The sequence below is a fragment of the Panthera pardus genome, unplaced genomic scaffold (genome assembly GCF_024362965.1).
Source record: "Panthera pardus isolate Hobbes unplaced genomic scaffold, ASM2436296v1 HiC_scaffold_24, whole genome shotgun sequence".
Classification (NCBI taxonomy): domain Eukaryota; kingdom Metazoa; phylum Chordata; class Mammalia; order Carnivora; family Felidae; genus Panthera; species Panthera pardus.
In genome coordinates this window covers 41,820,365-41,836,038 of record NW_026526810.1, presented here as the reverse complement: position 1 = coordinate 41,836,038, position 15,674 = coordinate 41,820,365, and the positions used below count along the sequence as shown (strand labels likewise).

Here is a 15,674-nt window from a genome sequence, read left to right as displayed (position 1 = left end):
CATCTCTCAGGTATAATATTAATTCAGGCTCTTACCATCCTTGTTTTGCTCACCAGAGACTGGCCAGTACAACACTGCCTGCACTGTAGGTGTTCTATAAATGTTTGGTGATAATGTACTTGAATTACCTTCTCCAGAACCTGTTGTCTTGGCTGGCTCCTCATCAAACATCTAATGAAATTTGTATCCCTGAATTTAGTTTTCTCTAGTATTCTAACTTCTTCTTTGAAACTTTACTGTGATAGGAAATGAAATTATATTCACACACAAACTTGACTAGACTACTTTTTAATTATAAGCTTAATGGCACAAAGTTCACTGAAGATACACTTCACTTTTACACAATCTTATAAATAGAAAAATACATTGATGCAAAAAATATGTTACTTCAATAGCAAATTCAAACAAGTGATTTCCCAAGAGAATACAGGTTATTTATTTCAATAATTAAAGATAGTTCCTGCATGTGTACTCTATCATGTATATGTTTAATTGTGTATTATAGATAAGGCCAATGGGATATGTAGCTAATTGCTCATTTGGTTCTTGAAAAAGTGAAACGTACAAATATTGTCTTCTTTTTAACTATATATAAAATGCTGCCTGATTCGTAGCAGTAAAATTGTAATTCACCTCACTGAAGTCTTACGGCAACTTTAAAAGGCACTGCTTGTGATTATGACCCTGCCCTTGTAATGTCTGAATCTTCGTCTCACTGAAATAACACAGTTCAAATGCACAGGACTCAATGACTTCTTCAGTATTTAAAAGAAGTCTTCATTTCAAGACTAGAAATATGTAAGATCTTAGTAACCACAGCTAGGTGTTTTAAAGGAGTTGTGGGAGGGAACTGGCAAAAAAACAGGATACTCAATAAAAAACTATTTGAAAATTACCATATAAAAGTAATTACTTTCCATCACCGCTGTATTTTTATCATTACAGTTCTTCCAAGCATTTGCCACCACAAAATACATTTACTTTTATTCTTTGTTTAATTACAATGAGTGATATTTCTTCCTAAATAGCGACTAACCTCTTTGGAACTTTTAATCTAATTTCTTTAAACCACTTTAATAAATAAGAATTTTCCCCTATTGACCATTATAAACACCTGCCATAAGGCATATTTTAAAACTACCTTGAATTTGATATGAAGACTCTTAAGCATTACAGAGGAATCCATGAGCTTGGCAAGACCCAGCAAGTGCAATAAATGCCTGTGATCTCAATAAAAAATACAGGCTATAGAAGGCTTCATTTTTCTTATATTCAGCTATAGTATAACTGCTTAAATACAAACATCTTTTATCTACCAAATAGCAAACAAACATTTTATGTAATTAAAAACTAATTCCTTCAATTCCACCAATGTAAAAAATAAAACAAATTGCAAATATCAATGACATAAAGCATGATGGTGAGACAAAAGATTAGTAGTTCATAAGCTAATTAAAACTACTGTCTGAGGATGCCAGAACAACATTATAAATATGAAGAAAAAGCAGCTAAATGTTTACTTATCACAAATAACTTCAGCATAAGCACCAGCTATGTCCAAATGTGGCCAGCACATAAGCCAAATATAAATGCACAGGTCACAGTGAAATAAAGCCATAAAAATCTAATTCCCTGATCCTTCGATCAACCCTTCAGAGCAGTGGGAATATAGCAGGGAGCTAGAAGCCCCACTTCAGTTGCTCATGCTATATTAAGACACCCCTGACCTCACCCCAATTCCTTACCTACCAAGAGTCAAAGCGAGTGTATAACTGGTCAATCCAGTTTATCCAGAGTCTATAGACATAACCATAATTTATCCTATATTCATTTAAAGATAATATTTATATAAATACTCACAGATAATGAACTGACATTTGTATATATTCTTAGTTAACATTCAAGTGGTTTGGATGGCATTTTACCATCTAAAGGTCACCTACAGTACAAGTATGGTTTTTTTAATTTGGATTAATTGTTTTATAATTGTACCTAAGATTTTAAGAGTTGGACTCTGGACTGATGTATGTTAAGGCAGGTGATGGCATCTTTAGTCATTCTACTTAATAAATGCACTCTTCTGTAACCACAGAATCCTCAATTCTTGAATGATCTACTGTCATGGGCTAAAGTTTTATAAGGCACTTTTGGCAATGTGAAACATTCTCACAACTCTCAGGCTGAATCTTAAATATTTACAAAGCTGCAGCAAATTAATTTTGAAACCAGATGCTTTAATTGACAGCTCTAACTGGGACGGTGAGAAGCAGTTTGTACACATCGGTTCATCTCTCTCTGTGCCATGTATTACACACAGAGAAGATCACAGACCCTTGAGTTATTGTGTAGCTCACTGGACTCTTCAGCAGCCACATATCCCCTTCTCCTTTTCTTCATTCAAGTGATCTGTGGAGGTATGACCATTGGATCGTACCACTCCTTCAGGAATCCAGGATTTGTCTACACACCGTTCCATTCGCTTCATTATCAGGTCCAGGAGCATCTCGATTGCTTGGTTTATGTTTGTCCCGTTGGCAGCACTAGTTTCAAAGTAGGGGATTCTGCAAGACAGAGACAATTCAGGTAAAAACATGTGGAGGGAAAAGAAAGTGACCTTTGCACTTTATAATTCAACTTCAAAAATAAGTGGAACATAAATATACAAGAAAATAAAAATGCTTTATCACAACAGAGTACATAAAAAAGCAAAAGAAGACAATAATATAATTAACACTGAATTCCTAACAGAGAAGAACCTCTGGAAATTTTTATTCACATTTCACAGATGATTTTTTTTATGTTTATTTTTGAGAGAGAGAGAGAGAGACAGAGAAGACAGAGTGCAAGTCGGGGAGGGGCAGAGATAGGAGACACAGAACGTGAAGCAGGCTCCAGACTGAGCTGTCAGCACAGAGCCTGACATGGGACTCGAACCCATGAATTGTGAGATCATGACTTGAGCCAAAGTCAGACACTCAACTGACTGAGCCACCTAGGTGTCCCCCACCCCCCATTTCACAGATGATTAAACAGAGGCTCAGAAAGATGAAGTAATTTTCCCAGTTTCATAAAAATACAAAGTAGAAGAGTCAGGATTTAAATCCACAGCTGCTTGATTCCAGTGAAACCAACTCAACCATTATGTTTAACTGGTTCCAAATTAATCTGCTTTGTATGAGGATTTCCAAAACAAATCCCTTCGACTGCATGCTGCACATGCACTGACAGTGGAGAAAAATGCATGCTCTCTGGCTGTGTTTGTCAAAGGCTTTGCCACTTGTCAATTCTAGCCTGTATTCTCTGGTCATAAACTTGAAGACATTCTGATTTCTACATCATCTCAGAGTTTCTCAAGGACATCAGTCTTTGTTTACCCAAGGACCTGTGATATATGTGAAATTTTTAAATAATTCACAAAACATAGTTTCTAAACTATTAAGACTGCTTTTCATATAATCTTGAGAAAGGAGTCTTCTTTTTTCTTTTTTTATTTCTTTTTTAAATTTACATCCAAGTTAGTTAGCATATAGTGCAACAATGATTTTAGGAGTAGATTCCTTAATGCCCCTTATCCATTTAGCCCATCCCTCCTCCCACAATCCCTCCAGTAACTCTCTGTTCTCCATATTTAAGAGTCTCTTATGTTTTGTCCCCCTTCCTGTTTTTATATTATTTTTGCATCCCTTCCCTTATGTTCATCTGTTTTGTAACTTAAAATCCTCATATGAGTGAAGTCATCTATTTGTCTTTCTCTGATTTTGCTTAGCATAATCATTCTTTTTGATTGCCAAGTAATATTCCCTTACATATATACAACACATCTTTATCCATCCATCCATCGACGGACATTTGGGCTCTTTCCATACTTTGGCCATTGTTGATAGTACTGCTGTTAAACTTTGGGGTGCATGTGCCCCTTTGAAATAGCACACCTGCGGGGCACCTGGGTGGCGCAGTCGGTTAAGCGTCCGACTTCAGCCAGGTCACGATCTCGCGCTCCGTGAGTTCGAGCCCCGCGTCAGGCTCTGGGCTGATGGCTCGGAGCCTGGAGCCTGTTTCCGATTCTGTGTCTCCCTCTCTCTCTGCCCCTCCCCCGTCCATGCTCTGTCTCTCTCTGTCCCAAAAATAAATTAAAAACGTTGAAAAAAAAAAAAAAAGAAATAGCACACCTGCATTCCTTGGATAAATACCTAGTAGTGCAATTGCTGGGTTGTAGGGTAGTTCTATTTTTAATTTTTTGAGGAACCTCCATACTGTTTTCCAGAGTGACTGCACCAGTTTGCGTTCCCACAAGCAGTGCAAAAGAGATCCTCTTTCTCCGTATCTTCGCCAACATCTGTTGTTGCCTGAGTTGTTAATGTTAGCCATTCTGACAGGTGTGAGGTGGTATCTCATTGTGGTTTTGATTTGTATTTCCCTGATGAGGAGTAATGTTGAGCATGTTTTCATGTGTCAGTTGGCCATGTGGATGTCTTCTTTGGAGAAGTGTCTATTCATGTCTTTTGTCCAGAGAAATGAGTCTTCTTTCAGTGGCCACCTTGTATACATTTGAGTTAGTTCTTGAAACAGGATTAATCAACTGCCAAATTCTTCCTGCTTCTTAGTAAAGCCATGAAAACAGTGATAAAACTGTATTTCCTCAAACTATCGATTCCATTTCCACCATTTAGTAAGGAACCTGACCAAAATGCTCTGAGATATAACAACTGCAAAAGAAAGTTGTTTGAGCACCTCTGTGGGTATTGCAATTGAGTCTCGTTAAATGTTCCTTACATTTAGAGGGACTTTACAATTCTCCATCAGTATTACTTTTTTTGGAGAATATCTTTGTTTTCCTGTGTTCTCCTAGTATGTTAATGCCACATCAGTGACTCTGATTACAATTTCAGTTCCTCTTTTATTATTTCTTAGCTAGGAGCAGCTTCCACCTGAGAGCTTTTATAAATATATATATTTTTAAACTTCCTAGTGCTTTTACATCAAAAATCAAAAGAAGACAATAAAATAATTGACACTGAATTCCTAACAGAGAAAAACCTCTGGAAATTTTTATTCACATTTCACAGATGATTAAACCGAGGCTCAGAAAGGTGAAGTCATTTTCCAAGTTTCATAAAGATACAAAGTAGCAGAGCCAGGATTTGAATCCACAGCTGCGTGATTCCAGCTTGATTCCAGTTCTTCTCACAGCTGCTTTGCTTCTCATGTCACTAAGATGCCATAGTGGGGGAGGAGGGAAGCGCCTGGGTGGCTCAGTTGGCTAAGCATCTGACAACTCTTCACCTTGGCTCAGGTCATGATCTCACCATCCTGAGATCTGAGATCGAGCCTGCATGGGATCCTTGCAGGGGCTTCTCTGTCCCTCTCCCCCAGTCCCTCCCCTCCCCCTCTCCCTCTTCCCCACCTCCACCACTGCCCTCGCAATGTTGCATGTACCCCCTCTCTATTAAAAAAAAAAGGGCAGCAGCAGTACAGTAGGGGGTACATGTATAGGATGGAAGGCTATTTCTCCATATGATTCCTCATGAGGCTGTCTTGTTATCTGCACACTTCCTGTAGGAGCTGATAGGACTTGCAACTGGACCTCTGCACTTCTCTCCTGCTCCAGGCTAGCTCTTAAAAACTGGTTGAGGAACTCTCCAATGAACATTTATCCATCCATCTGTGAGTACTACGAGACACAGTTGCTCTACTGATTCAACCATGTCCATGTTCATACCCCTCTGTATCCTGATGCTAACATACCTTAATCAGGAAACAGTATGCTGGGCAAATTACATGTTCTTAGTGTTTTTAAACCTGCCTGGCAACACCTTTGCTTACTGTCAGTCTTCTTAATTCCATCTTCATCTGTTGCCTTATCCATAAAATGAAGATAATGCGTCTCTCTTTCCCACTCCCCTGGTCACATGCAATATTTGATGATCAAGTGGGAGGAGTGCATCCTTTGTGGGGATTCAACAAATATTTATTTATTGAGCACTTATGTTATTGAGCTGAATCACGGGGACAGTGTGTGATGCTGCCATTGTTGTAAGAATGGAATATAGGTTGAGAATTCTCAAAATTTAAATATTTACATTTTCTTCATCATGCTTCTTCTTAACTACACCATGAAGAATCATTTAATGTCTACAGAAAATTTCTCATACTTAAAAGAAGGCTTGGGGCACCTGGGTGGCTCAGTCGGTTGGGCGTCCGACTTCAGCTCAGGTCATGATCTCACAGTACGTGAGTTCGAGCCCCATGTCGGGCTCTGTGCTGACAGCTCAGAGCCTGGAGCCTGCTTCAGATTCTGTGTCTCCCTCTCTCTCTGCCCCTCCCCTGCTCATGCTCTGTCTCTCTCTGTCTCAAAAATAAATAAAAACATCAAAAAAATTAAAATAAAAATAAAAGAAGGCTTAATCATTCTACCACCATTCAGAAATATACTGTTTCATGGAAAAGCAACTGAAAAATTCATCATTCCCCCCAAGAATAATGAGCTGAAATTGGAAATACAAAAAGAGAAAAAGAGAGAGAGAAGGAGGAGGAGGGGGAGGGAGGGAGGGAGAGAAACAAAGAAGGGGGAATAAAACTGGTTGAACAGAAGAACTTTCTTGTCATCATAATGCACATCTAATTTTTTGAAATCCCCTCAAAATCCAATGTAAATAGCTTTCAAACTCAGGTCCTGAGCGCCAATGAATTCAACTGAATCTATTAAGCTGTTTCTACTTTCCACAGTTTTTCCCTCTTGCTCCTGAAAATTGCTTCACAGTTATTTTTGAGGCATACATGAAAATCATAGTTGAAAATACTTTTAAGAACTATAAAATCTATGCATGGAAGTTGCAAACATCTTTGACAATGGTTAGGAGCCATAACCTCTGAAGCCAGCCTGCCTGGATTCGAATCCTAGTACAACCTCTTACCAACTATGGAACCCTGACAAGCCATTAAACTCTGTGCCTTACCTGCTTCATCCATAAAACTAAACACTATCAGCATTGTCTTATAAGGATTAAATGAGTTAACATTTAAAGCATCTATATCATAATCTGACACACAAGAAATGTGTCATTTTTGATATATGTGTCGCTGATAAATGTTTCTTATTTCTAAGGCAGAAATAGGTTAGGTTACAAAAGTTTGTTTGTAATTTTGTTGTTTAACACTAAGAACACATCATCCCATAGAAACACTGTCACTGAGTCATGAGACAGTCATAACTCCAAGAGACCTGAGCAGCATTATCAACATTAAACTCTCAAACTATCTTAAAACTACTGATTTAATCCACAATGTACCTGATCTACAGAACTACCCTAAATCCTAGTACCTGGGACCATGCTATGCTTCCTTCCTACATCAGGGATGGCTCACTTGGATCCATCCTTGCCGGAGTTCTTCATGCCCCAAAGCATCTGCCTACCTTGAGTCCTCATCAGATCCCTAATTCCCCCAAGTGATCTTCACCAAATGCAGAGAGAACTGGACCTTATTTCACTGATTAATACTAAGATAGAAATGATTGATGCCTCTAGCAGATCAATAAGCTATTGTCTAATATAGTTGCTAACTTAAATATTTAATTGGTAGAACTTCAAGGTATATGAATTAGGTTACAAACTTTCAAGTCACTCATGTTGATATAGTACATCTTTTAATAAGATGTACTTTAAATTTTAATTCCAAATTCAAGCAACACCATCTCAGTCAAGTATATTTTCTTGCCATTTGTGAAGCTCCAGGTCATGGGACCAGGAGTCTGGTTAACAACCTTAATCTTTAGACTAATCATTCAGAGTCTTCCTTAGAAGACTCTGGGGCAATGCGGTTTTTGTTTCTACAGGAATAAATGACTGCTAAAATTCACTCCTCTCTGCTCTCTGATAGTTACGCTGCCAGAGAAGCAAATGAGGTCCACAGAGAAGACCCTGAAATAAGACTATCTTTCCACAATAAGTGGTGCTCCAGAAACAGACATGTGCCTTTGAGTTCACATTTGAAAACTGAACTGTCTTGCTTGTCCTAAGGGCAAAGATGAATCTAGTGGATGCAGTTAGTACTGTTTTTATGTCCTTATCTTCTTGATGTTCACTTTTAGAAGGCATTCAGGCTACATTATCCAAACACTTCTCCATATCTGTAAAGAGGATAACCGTGGTTCATGGGGTCATTGCGGTAAGGAGAAATTGAGATAATACATGTAAAGGGCTTACTTAGCACAAGCCTAGCATCCAAAAAGTGCTCAATAAATGATGATCTAATGGGTTTTTTCTACTCTAAGAATAATATTCTGCTTTTCCGAAAACTTATTAGGCAAAAAATTTTAAAAATTAGCTTAAATTCAAGAGGATCAATTCCCCTTTTAACCACAGAAATAGTGATATTGTCCCTTCTCTCCACATGGTGGTGCTAATGTAGCATTACTAGAGGCAGTATTACCAAACTTGTGAAAAAACCCTGTGCAGCTACCTGTGATATCAGTCCAAAAATAACCACTCAATAGTCATTTGGAATGCATGCAGAATCCAATTTTGGTATATTTTTTAAAAGAAATAGATTAATCACAAATTTTAAAATAAATAAAATGAGCAAAATGGCTAACTACTTCAAATCAATGAGGGGGGGGGGTATTATGATCATTTACAGTTGTTCACCAGGATATCAAGATCCTGCTCATGCCATAGATCAGGATCCACATCAGGCTGGTTTCCTTTCTACTACTTATTTCCACAAAACTAGAAGACCCTAGATTACAGTTAGAGGTTGTCAAAAATGAAAGCAAGTATATTTGAGGGTTCTTTCAAATGGTTCTAGTTATTTGGCTCCAGTATGGATCCAGATATTATGGAGAAATTTTTTACTAAATTACATAATTAGTCTCACTACTTTTCAAAGTCTGTTGAATGCTAAATGAACAATCATGTATAAGAAAGGGCTGGTTTATGGACTGTTTCAAACTAGGAGGTTGTGCCAAATAAAATCTAGATCCTGTAATGAGTTGTGTGGGGTTCTGAAAAAGTTTGCATGTTTAGTTTCAGCTTATGTGTGTGGTTTTAAACATGCCCAATAATACATCAATGTTTCTTGTATAAAGGAAGGATGTCATGAAGTATGCAAAGAATCAAATTATTTGACATCAATCTATTCATACCACATTTCATCTAGTTCAACGCACAAAGGACACTAAGTATGCTCCTGAGCTAAGCCACTTGAACCCCAGAAATAGCCTGTACTCAATAATGTTGTAAATAAATGTTTTTAACACATCTTTTAATCCAGAAACTCTTGAGCAACTTCCTCATCAATAGCTCACAGCCTCCAGTGGGGAAAAAGTTGTCTTAAATTTGCTGCCTTTAAGGAAATAGATCTTAAAAGTTCTCATTAGATGAAAAAAATTGTAATGATATGTGGTGATGGATGTTAACTTATTGTGGTGCTCATTTTGCAACACATGTATCAAATCATCCCATTGTACACCTAAAACTAATACAATGTTATATGTCAATTATTACTCAATTTAAAAGAATTGCTACCCGTTCCTCTGTACGACACATGAAATATGTACATTCAATTTTCACTCCTTCCTTGTAGTCACATTTTTTTCTATTTCTTTCAACTCTGAATCACGAACAAAAGGGTTGTAATGACCACCAACTAACCTGTGTGAAAAAAGAAGAGTCTGGGAGGGTATTTGGATGCAGCCATTTTTACTCACAAAGTCCTTGCCTGCCCACTTGTGGTGGATACTCTCTCAGTACCAACCCCAGAGTCCCTTCCCAGTCTATACCACAGCTGATTTAATCAACTGTGAAAGAAAAACATTCCTCTCTAAAACATGGATTTTCCAATGATGCGTCATTGAGCACATTTCCCTCAAACATCCATGGTACAGTAGACAACTGCTTCACATTCTGTGCATAATGATTTGTCCAACTATACTGTCAAGGAAAATATCCACCAGCATGCACGTCTGATAGTAACCTGACATCTATGCCAGTGGTTCTCAAAGTGCTATCTTCAGCCACCTGCAGAAGCAGCATCCGGGGATCGGAAACAAATTTCTGGGTTCCAGCCCAGATCTACTGAAACAGAAACTCCTTGTGGGGGGTGCCTGGGTGGCTTAGTCTGTTAAGCATCCGACTTCAGCTTACATCATGACCTCAGAGTTCCTGAGTCCAAGCCGAGCATCAGGCTGTCAATGCAGAGCCCACTAGGGACCCTCTGTCCCCTGTTCTCTCTGCCCCTCCCCCACGCGCGCATGCGCGCGCGTGTGTTTGTGTGTGCGTTATGTGCGTGTGTGTATGTGCGCGCGTGCACGCACAAGCTCTGTCTCCCTCTCTCTCTCTCTAGCTCTCCCTCTCTCAAAAATAAAAAAAATATATATATATTAAAAAATAAAATAAAGAAACTCCTTGGGACCCAGCATTCAGGTGATTCTAAACCGCACTACACTAAGGCTTGAAATCCCATAGTATCACCTCAAAGAGAATGTTGCCAATACTGGATTCTGCTTCCTCTTCTAACATATTTGACTTTGTAGCTATTTTTTCAAGTGTTTCAGCAACTGTAGACTGTAATTGTTTTGACTGGCAGCAGTACAAGTTTGAGCAAACCTGCTTTACTCTTTTCTCTGACTGCATTGACAATTTTATTCAATATAACATACTAGAAAGTATTATTTTGCACTTTTCTAGACAAACCTAAATATTATAGGGAATTACAGGTAAACGGATTATTAATCTACTAAAAATAAAACTTCTGATATTCTTCATCATGCATTCGATTCACCCTTTCCATTTTTGACTACCCCATGAAATCCTTATTCTCAGATCTACTGTCCTCGCAGACACAGACTTATGTTCCATATTTGTACTGTAACATGGTCTTTATTACGTTTTCAAAGTTTTTCTAAGACAAAGTCTTTCTCCAAATGCATGTATATTTAAGAGAACCATTTGTGAGCGAATGATCCTTTTTCAGGAACTGGGGAGAAAAGGTAGCACAATAGGAACAGAAAATGCAAATTTATCAAATATACAAATGATATCAAGATGTATCATAAACTGTACCCTATTTTATGACTTTTAGCATAGAGATAAACTGACCAACATAGCCCTTTAGTACAGCCAATGAAAATGTTAATGATTAAAAATGAAAAAAAGATTCTGTGAAAATAATCATTAAACTTAGATGTCAAATTTATGAAATGGATATGCACTAAACTGTTTCATTATAGCTCCTCCTGAAATTGCCAAAAAGCCTACAGAACTACATTTTATGCTTCCTAATTCCTAAGAAAATTTTGTTTCCATTCCTTTCCATTCTTCTCCAATAGATTCCATAATCTTATGTGCTAATCCCTTCTCTCATTTTAATTTAATTCAGAAACTTTAGATTGAGTCCCTCTTATGAAGTACTCCCCAGAGCTTGTGAGCTGGACACAGATGAAAGACAATCCCTGTCTCCCTACAATCCCAGATTCCCCCTACAGACAGAAGGCGATGTTGGGCTCTTTGATACCAGGGAGGATGTGGAATCCTGAGAACCAGAACAGAGGAAATAAACAAAAGGCTGAAAAAGCCCAGAGCGGGGAGAAGTCAATCCTGGCTCCCCTCCAGTACTTGAGAACATACTTGTTGGATCTAGCTAGCTCCCCTAGATGCCCTACCTCTTTTGGCTTCATTCACATACTTCTCAAGAGCATGGTCTAGGTCCATGGTTTCCATTGCTTCATCGCTCACTTCCTCCTCACCTACTTGCAACATAGCTTCCAGGTCCCAGTTTCGACACTTCAGTATTCTCATTGGTATCTGGCCCTCCCCCTTTCCTTTGCACTACATTCATTACAGGAGTGCCTCTCAAGAATAGATGAGCATATCAGAATCTCCTGTGGGGCTCTGCCAGCCTCCACCTCAGAATCACTACTCCAGACCAAGTGTGTCAGAAGCTCAGAGGTGAGGCCCAGATCTGAGTATTTGTTAATAGCACCAGAGGTACTTTTAACATGACAATTAAGTGGAGAGCTTTTAAAAGACATCAATGTCCAGGCCCCTGCCTGTGGTGGTTTTGTAACAGGTCAACTTGGTTAGGCTGAACATTCCCCAGAATTTCCTTTCTAGTTAGGGTAGATCACAGGAGAGATTTGGGGGATATTGGGGGGTGGAAGTAAAGCAGCTGCCACTCCGTAGCTCTCATACATTGTTGCTCACCTTCTGGCTCATCTCGTTGGCATAAACCAGCAAACACACCTCTACCTGCTTCACCTTCCCCAAGATCCTCTCAGTTTCTCCAGCTCCTGGGCCAAGTGAGTGTGCCTAGCTCTGTGCCAAAGGTCCCTGGCTTCTCTAAGCTATCCACACCATCCAGGTCAGAGGCAGCAGGTACTGACATGGGTTTCATGTGTCATTATGGGTCCTAGATGGTGTTTCCTGGTGCTCTCTCTCATCTTAGACCCACCTTCCCTTCCTGACTTCCTGTCCTGTGGACTTCAAGCTTCAGCATTAGAAACAACACTTTACAGAAACTGTTTAACCAGCTCCCACAAATCCCTGTAACAAATTTTTTTAGGTATAGTTTTCTTCGATTGAATCTTGCCTAATAAACTGCTCCAGGTCAATTATTTCAGAAGCTCAGAGGTAAGGCCCAGACACAAGCATTTGTTAAAAGCTCCTCAGATTTTTTTTTTTTTTTTTTTTGTATCTAAATAAAGATTTTGAGAGAGAAAGAGCATGCGCACAGGAAGGGGGAAAGGGCAGACAGAAAGGATCCCAAGCAGGCTTTGTGCCAGCAGTGCTGAGCCCAACGTAGGGACTGAACTCACAAACCCATGAGATCATGACCTGAACCAAAACCAAGACTCAGGATACTTAACTGACTGAGCGAACACAGGTGCCTGGCTCCTCAGGTGATTCTAACACAGTTAAGCACCACCTATCCTACAGTGAAAACCTCCACACCCTACTGCAAATCTGTGCCAGGGTAAGCTAATATAGTTGATGGGAACACACACAGCTCCTCAGCCCCACCCTGCCTTGCCCCACCCCTAGAATTAAGAAAGACTTAAAATCCTGCTCTGCCCCACCCTGTCTCTAGTCTTTCCTCCCTCCATTTCACCCCACCCACCCACCACCCTAGACTGATATAGACAAGTACTTATCACATGCTTCCATGTTCAAAGGCTTTCAGCAACTTCCTGTCCCCCAGGAGATTAAGTCTACTCTCCTTATCTGGTATTCAAAACTGTCCCCAGACTCTGGCTTCTTCCCACCTGGCCAAACTATCCTTCTACTCCCTTCCCAATGTGACCCCTATCCTGCAGTGTTTTCTGGTCCTCCATCAATCCAAGGAAGAACAAAGCAGTTGTCACAAGTAAAAAGAGAAAGTGCCTCCTCTGGCCTCCTTGGATTCTGCCTAACAACCAGGACCAGTAGCATCTCCTGCACACCACACCACCTCTCTCTCTAACCTCCCTTCCTTCTCAACTCCACTTGCTGCCTCCTGCTTACATCAAGGGTAATTAATGCATACACATTTGAGTTCTCATTGTATTAGAGGGAGAAACAAAGTAGAGCACAAATTCCTTTGTAGAGGTGCCCTGACATGTTTAACAAGCGGAGGCTAACCCCTTCTTTCATGGCCAATTAATGCTGTTGCTACTGTGATCCTATTCCGGAGCTCAAGGAAGACAGTATTTAGATGATTCTCTACAACAAAACCACAACCTAAACCAAGGGGATCCTCACACTCCTCTCCCAGCATAGAAATTTCAAAGCCAATAGGCCTGCTTGTATTCTGGGGCTCTCTACAGCAGCACATGAACTGGCTTTGCAATTTTTTTGCTGAATAGAGATAATTTTCTTATCCCGTGCATCTCCTACTTGCATCTTGGGAAAGCAGCCTTATAGAATTAGGGCATTTGCACTCAAATGTGTCTTTCTTCAAACACTATGAGATTGAGAAAATGGTACTGAAAGAGTAAATTAAAGCCCTCGCCCAGTGTTTTTCCTATATTTTCACATATTAATATGCAAAGTAGGTATTTATACCTCCCAAGGCTTACATCCGAGTGTGCTGATTTTTTGCTTTTGTATTTTCTATTACCCATTCATGTGCTAATGTTTGAATTGGAAATGTTTTCTCTAGATTTCTCCACAGAAACACTCACCCATATTTCTCTGCAAGTCCTCTTGCGTCTTCCTCTTTTACTACTCTCTGGTCTTCTAGATCACTCTTATTTCCACATAACACTATATCTGGGTTTTCACAATATGCATGCATTTGTAGCTGGCCTATAAGAAAAATTATTATAGGAAAATAAGTGTACAGTCAGTGGAAAATATATGCAAAAGTGCTTCAAAACTGTAAATGGATAGAGAGACATAAATGATATAATGCTTTCAAAAGCATTAATAACCTAATCAACAAAACCGAATGGATGGGACAGATATGTAAAACTTATCCTTAAGTTCATACCTCACCTTATTTAAATATCAGAGAGGAGTGGGATAAGTTGCTAACCCTCCAAAAGTATGTACGTGCATGTGGCAACCACGGGCATACACCCATGAGGCTATCTTTCTGTTGAAGGCCATTTGAAAAATACTTGGAAAATTTTAGTACTTATTGCTAATCTTAAAGCTCTGTTTTTCCTATGGTTTCTTTCCATGCAACAACATTTTTAAGAGAACGGTCTTCATACAAACTAGCTTGTTTCTCTCTGAAATGTTTTTCACATTTTTCTATTATCCTAAAGCAGAATCGATTCAATTAAAATAAACAAGATACAAGATTGAGAGAAAATTTAGAATAAATAATAAATGATTCTGTCACCAGAACCAAGAGGAAGCCGGAGACTATAATTCTTATTCCACAGCTTTTATTTCTTTTCACCTGAAAACCCGTAAATGGGCATAATTTTAAAAAGCAATTAAACAAATCTTATTTCTTATTCATCACACCCCATAACAAAATTAAAGCAGCCCAAACTTTCACATTAAGACATACCTCAAAGTTGGTATAGCCTATTTTTATCATGGTTAACCAGAATAGTGTTGACATTTTAGTTCCTCATTACAAAGTCATGTTCATTATATCTTATCAAGAGAAAATCTAGTCGGCAAGCATTCACTGATCATTAACATAGGCCAGATACTTGGTGCAGAATTTCAGAGCCCTGGCCTTTGCCTTCAAGGAACAATCGGGCAACAAGGCCTATACAGGCAAAACCAAACTGTGTTTCCACTGACTGCCATGCCCTTTCTTTCCTCCAGGCTGGTACACATTCTGTCCCCATGTGCTTGAACACCCAGCCACAACCTTCCTTCCAGGAATCTTGACCATTCTTTTAAGACTTGACTCTCAGTTACCTCTACTGTGAAACCTTTCTGGTCTCCAGAGAGTCTCTGTGTTCTATTAACCCATGTGTCCAGTGTCATGATTATGAACATGAACTCAGAACAGACTGTCTAAGGTTGAATCCTGGCCCGCCATTTACTAGCTGTGTGACCCTTACCAAGTTGTTTCCCCATCTGTAAATGGTAATAATAATGGTACTTACTTCATAGGGTTAAGGTGTGGATTAAATGAGTTAATTCAGTGATTCTCCAAGAAAGGTCCATGGACCAGCAGCCTCACCATTACTAGGGAACTTACTACAAATGCAAATTATCAGATCCCACCCCAGA

The 15,674-nt window shown here is 39.2% G+C and overlaps 1 protein-coding gene across 4 annotated transcripts in view; it reads right to left on the bottom strand.

Annotated features, from left to right (window-relative positions):
• Positions 1–272: 272 nt before the first annotated feature.
• The window catches only part of RAB27A (RAB27A, member RAS oncogene family), a 75,710-nt gene continuing 60,308 nt past the window's right edge, over positions 273–15,674 (bottom strand). For all 4 annotated transcript variants that reach the window (XM_019442058.2, XM_019442056.2, XM_019442059.2 and 1 more), the window contains 2 exons: positions 14,156–14,279; positions 273–2,561 (listed from right to left, as the gene is read on the bottom strand). In XM_019442058.2, the coding sequence (XP_019297603.1) occupies positions 2,363–2,561; positions 14,156–14,279 (323 nt within the window). In that variant the 3' untranslated portion in view covers positions 273–2,362. The remainder of the gene's footprint in view (positions 2,562–14,155; positions 14,280–15,674) is intronic.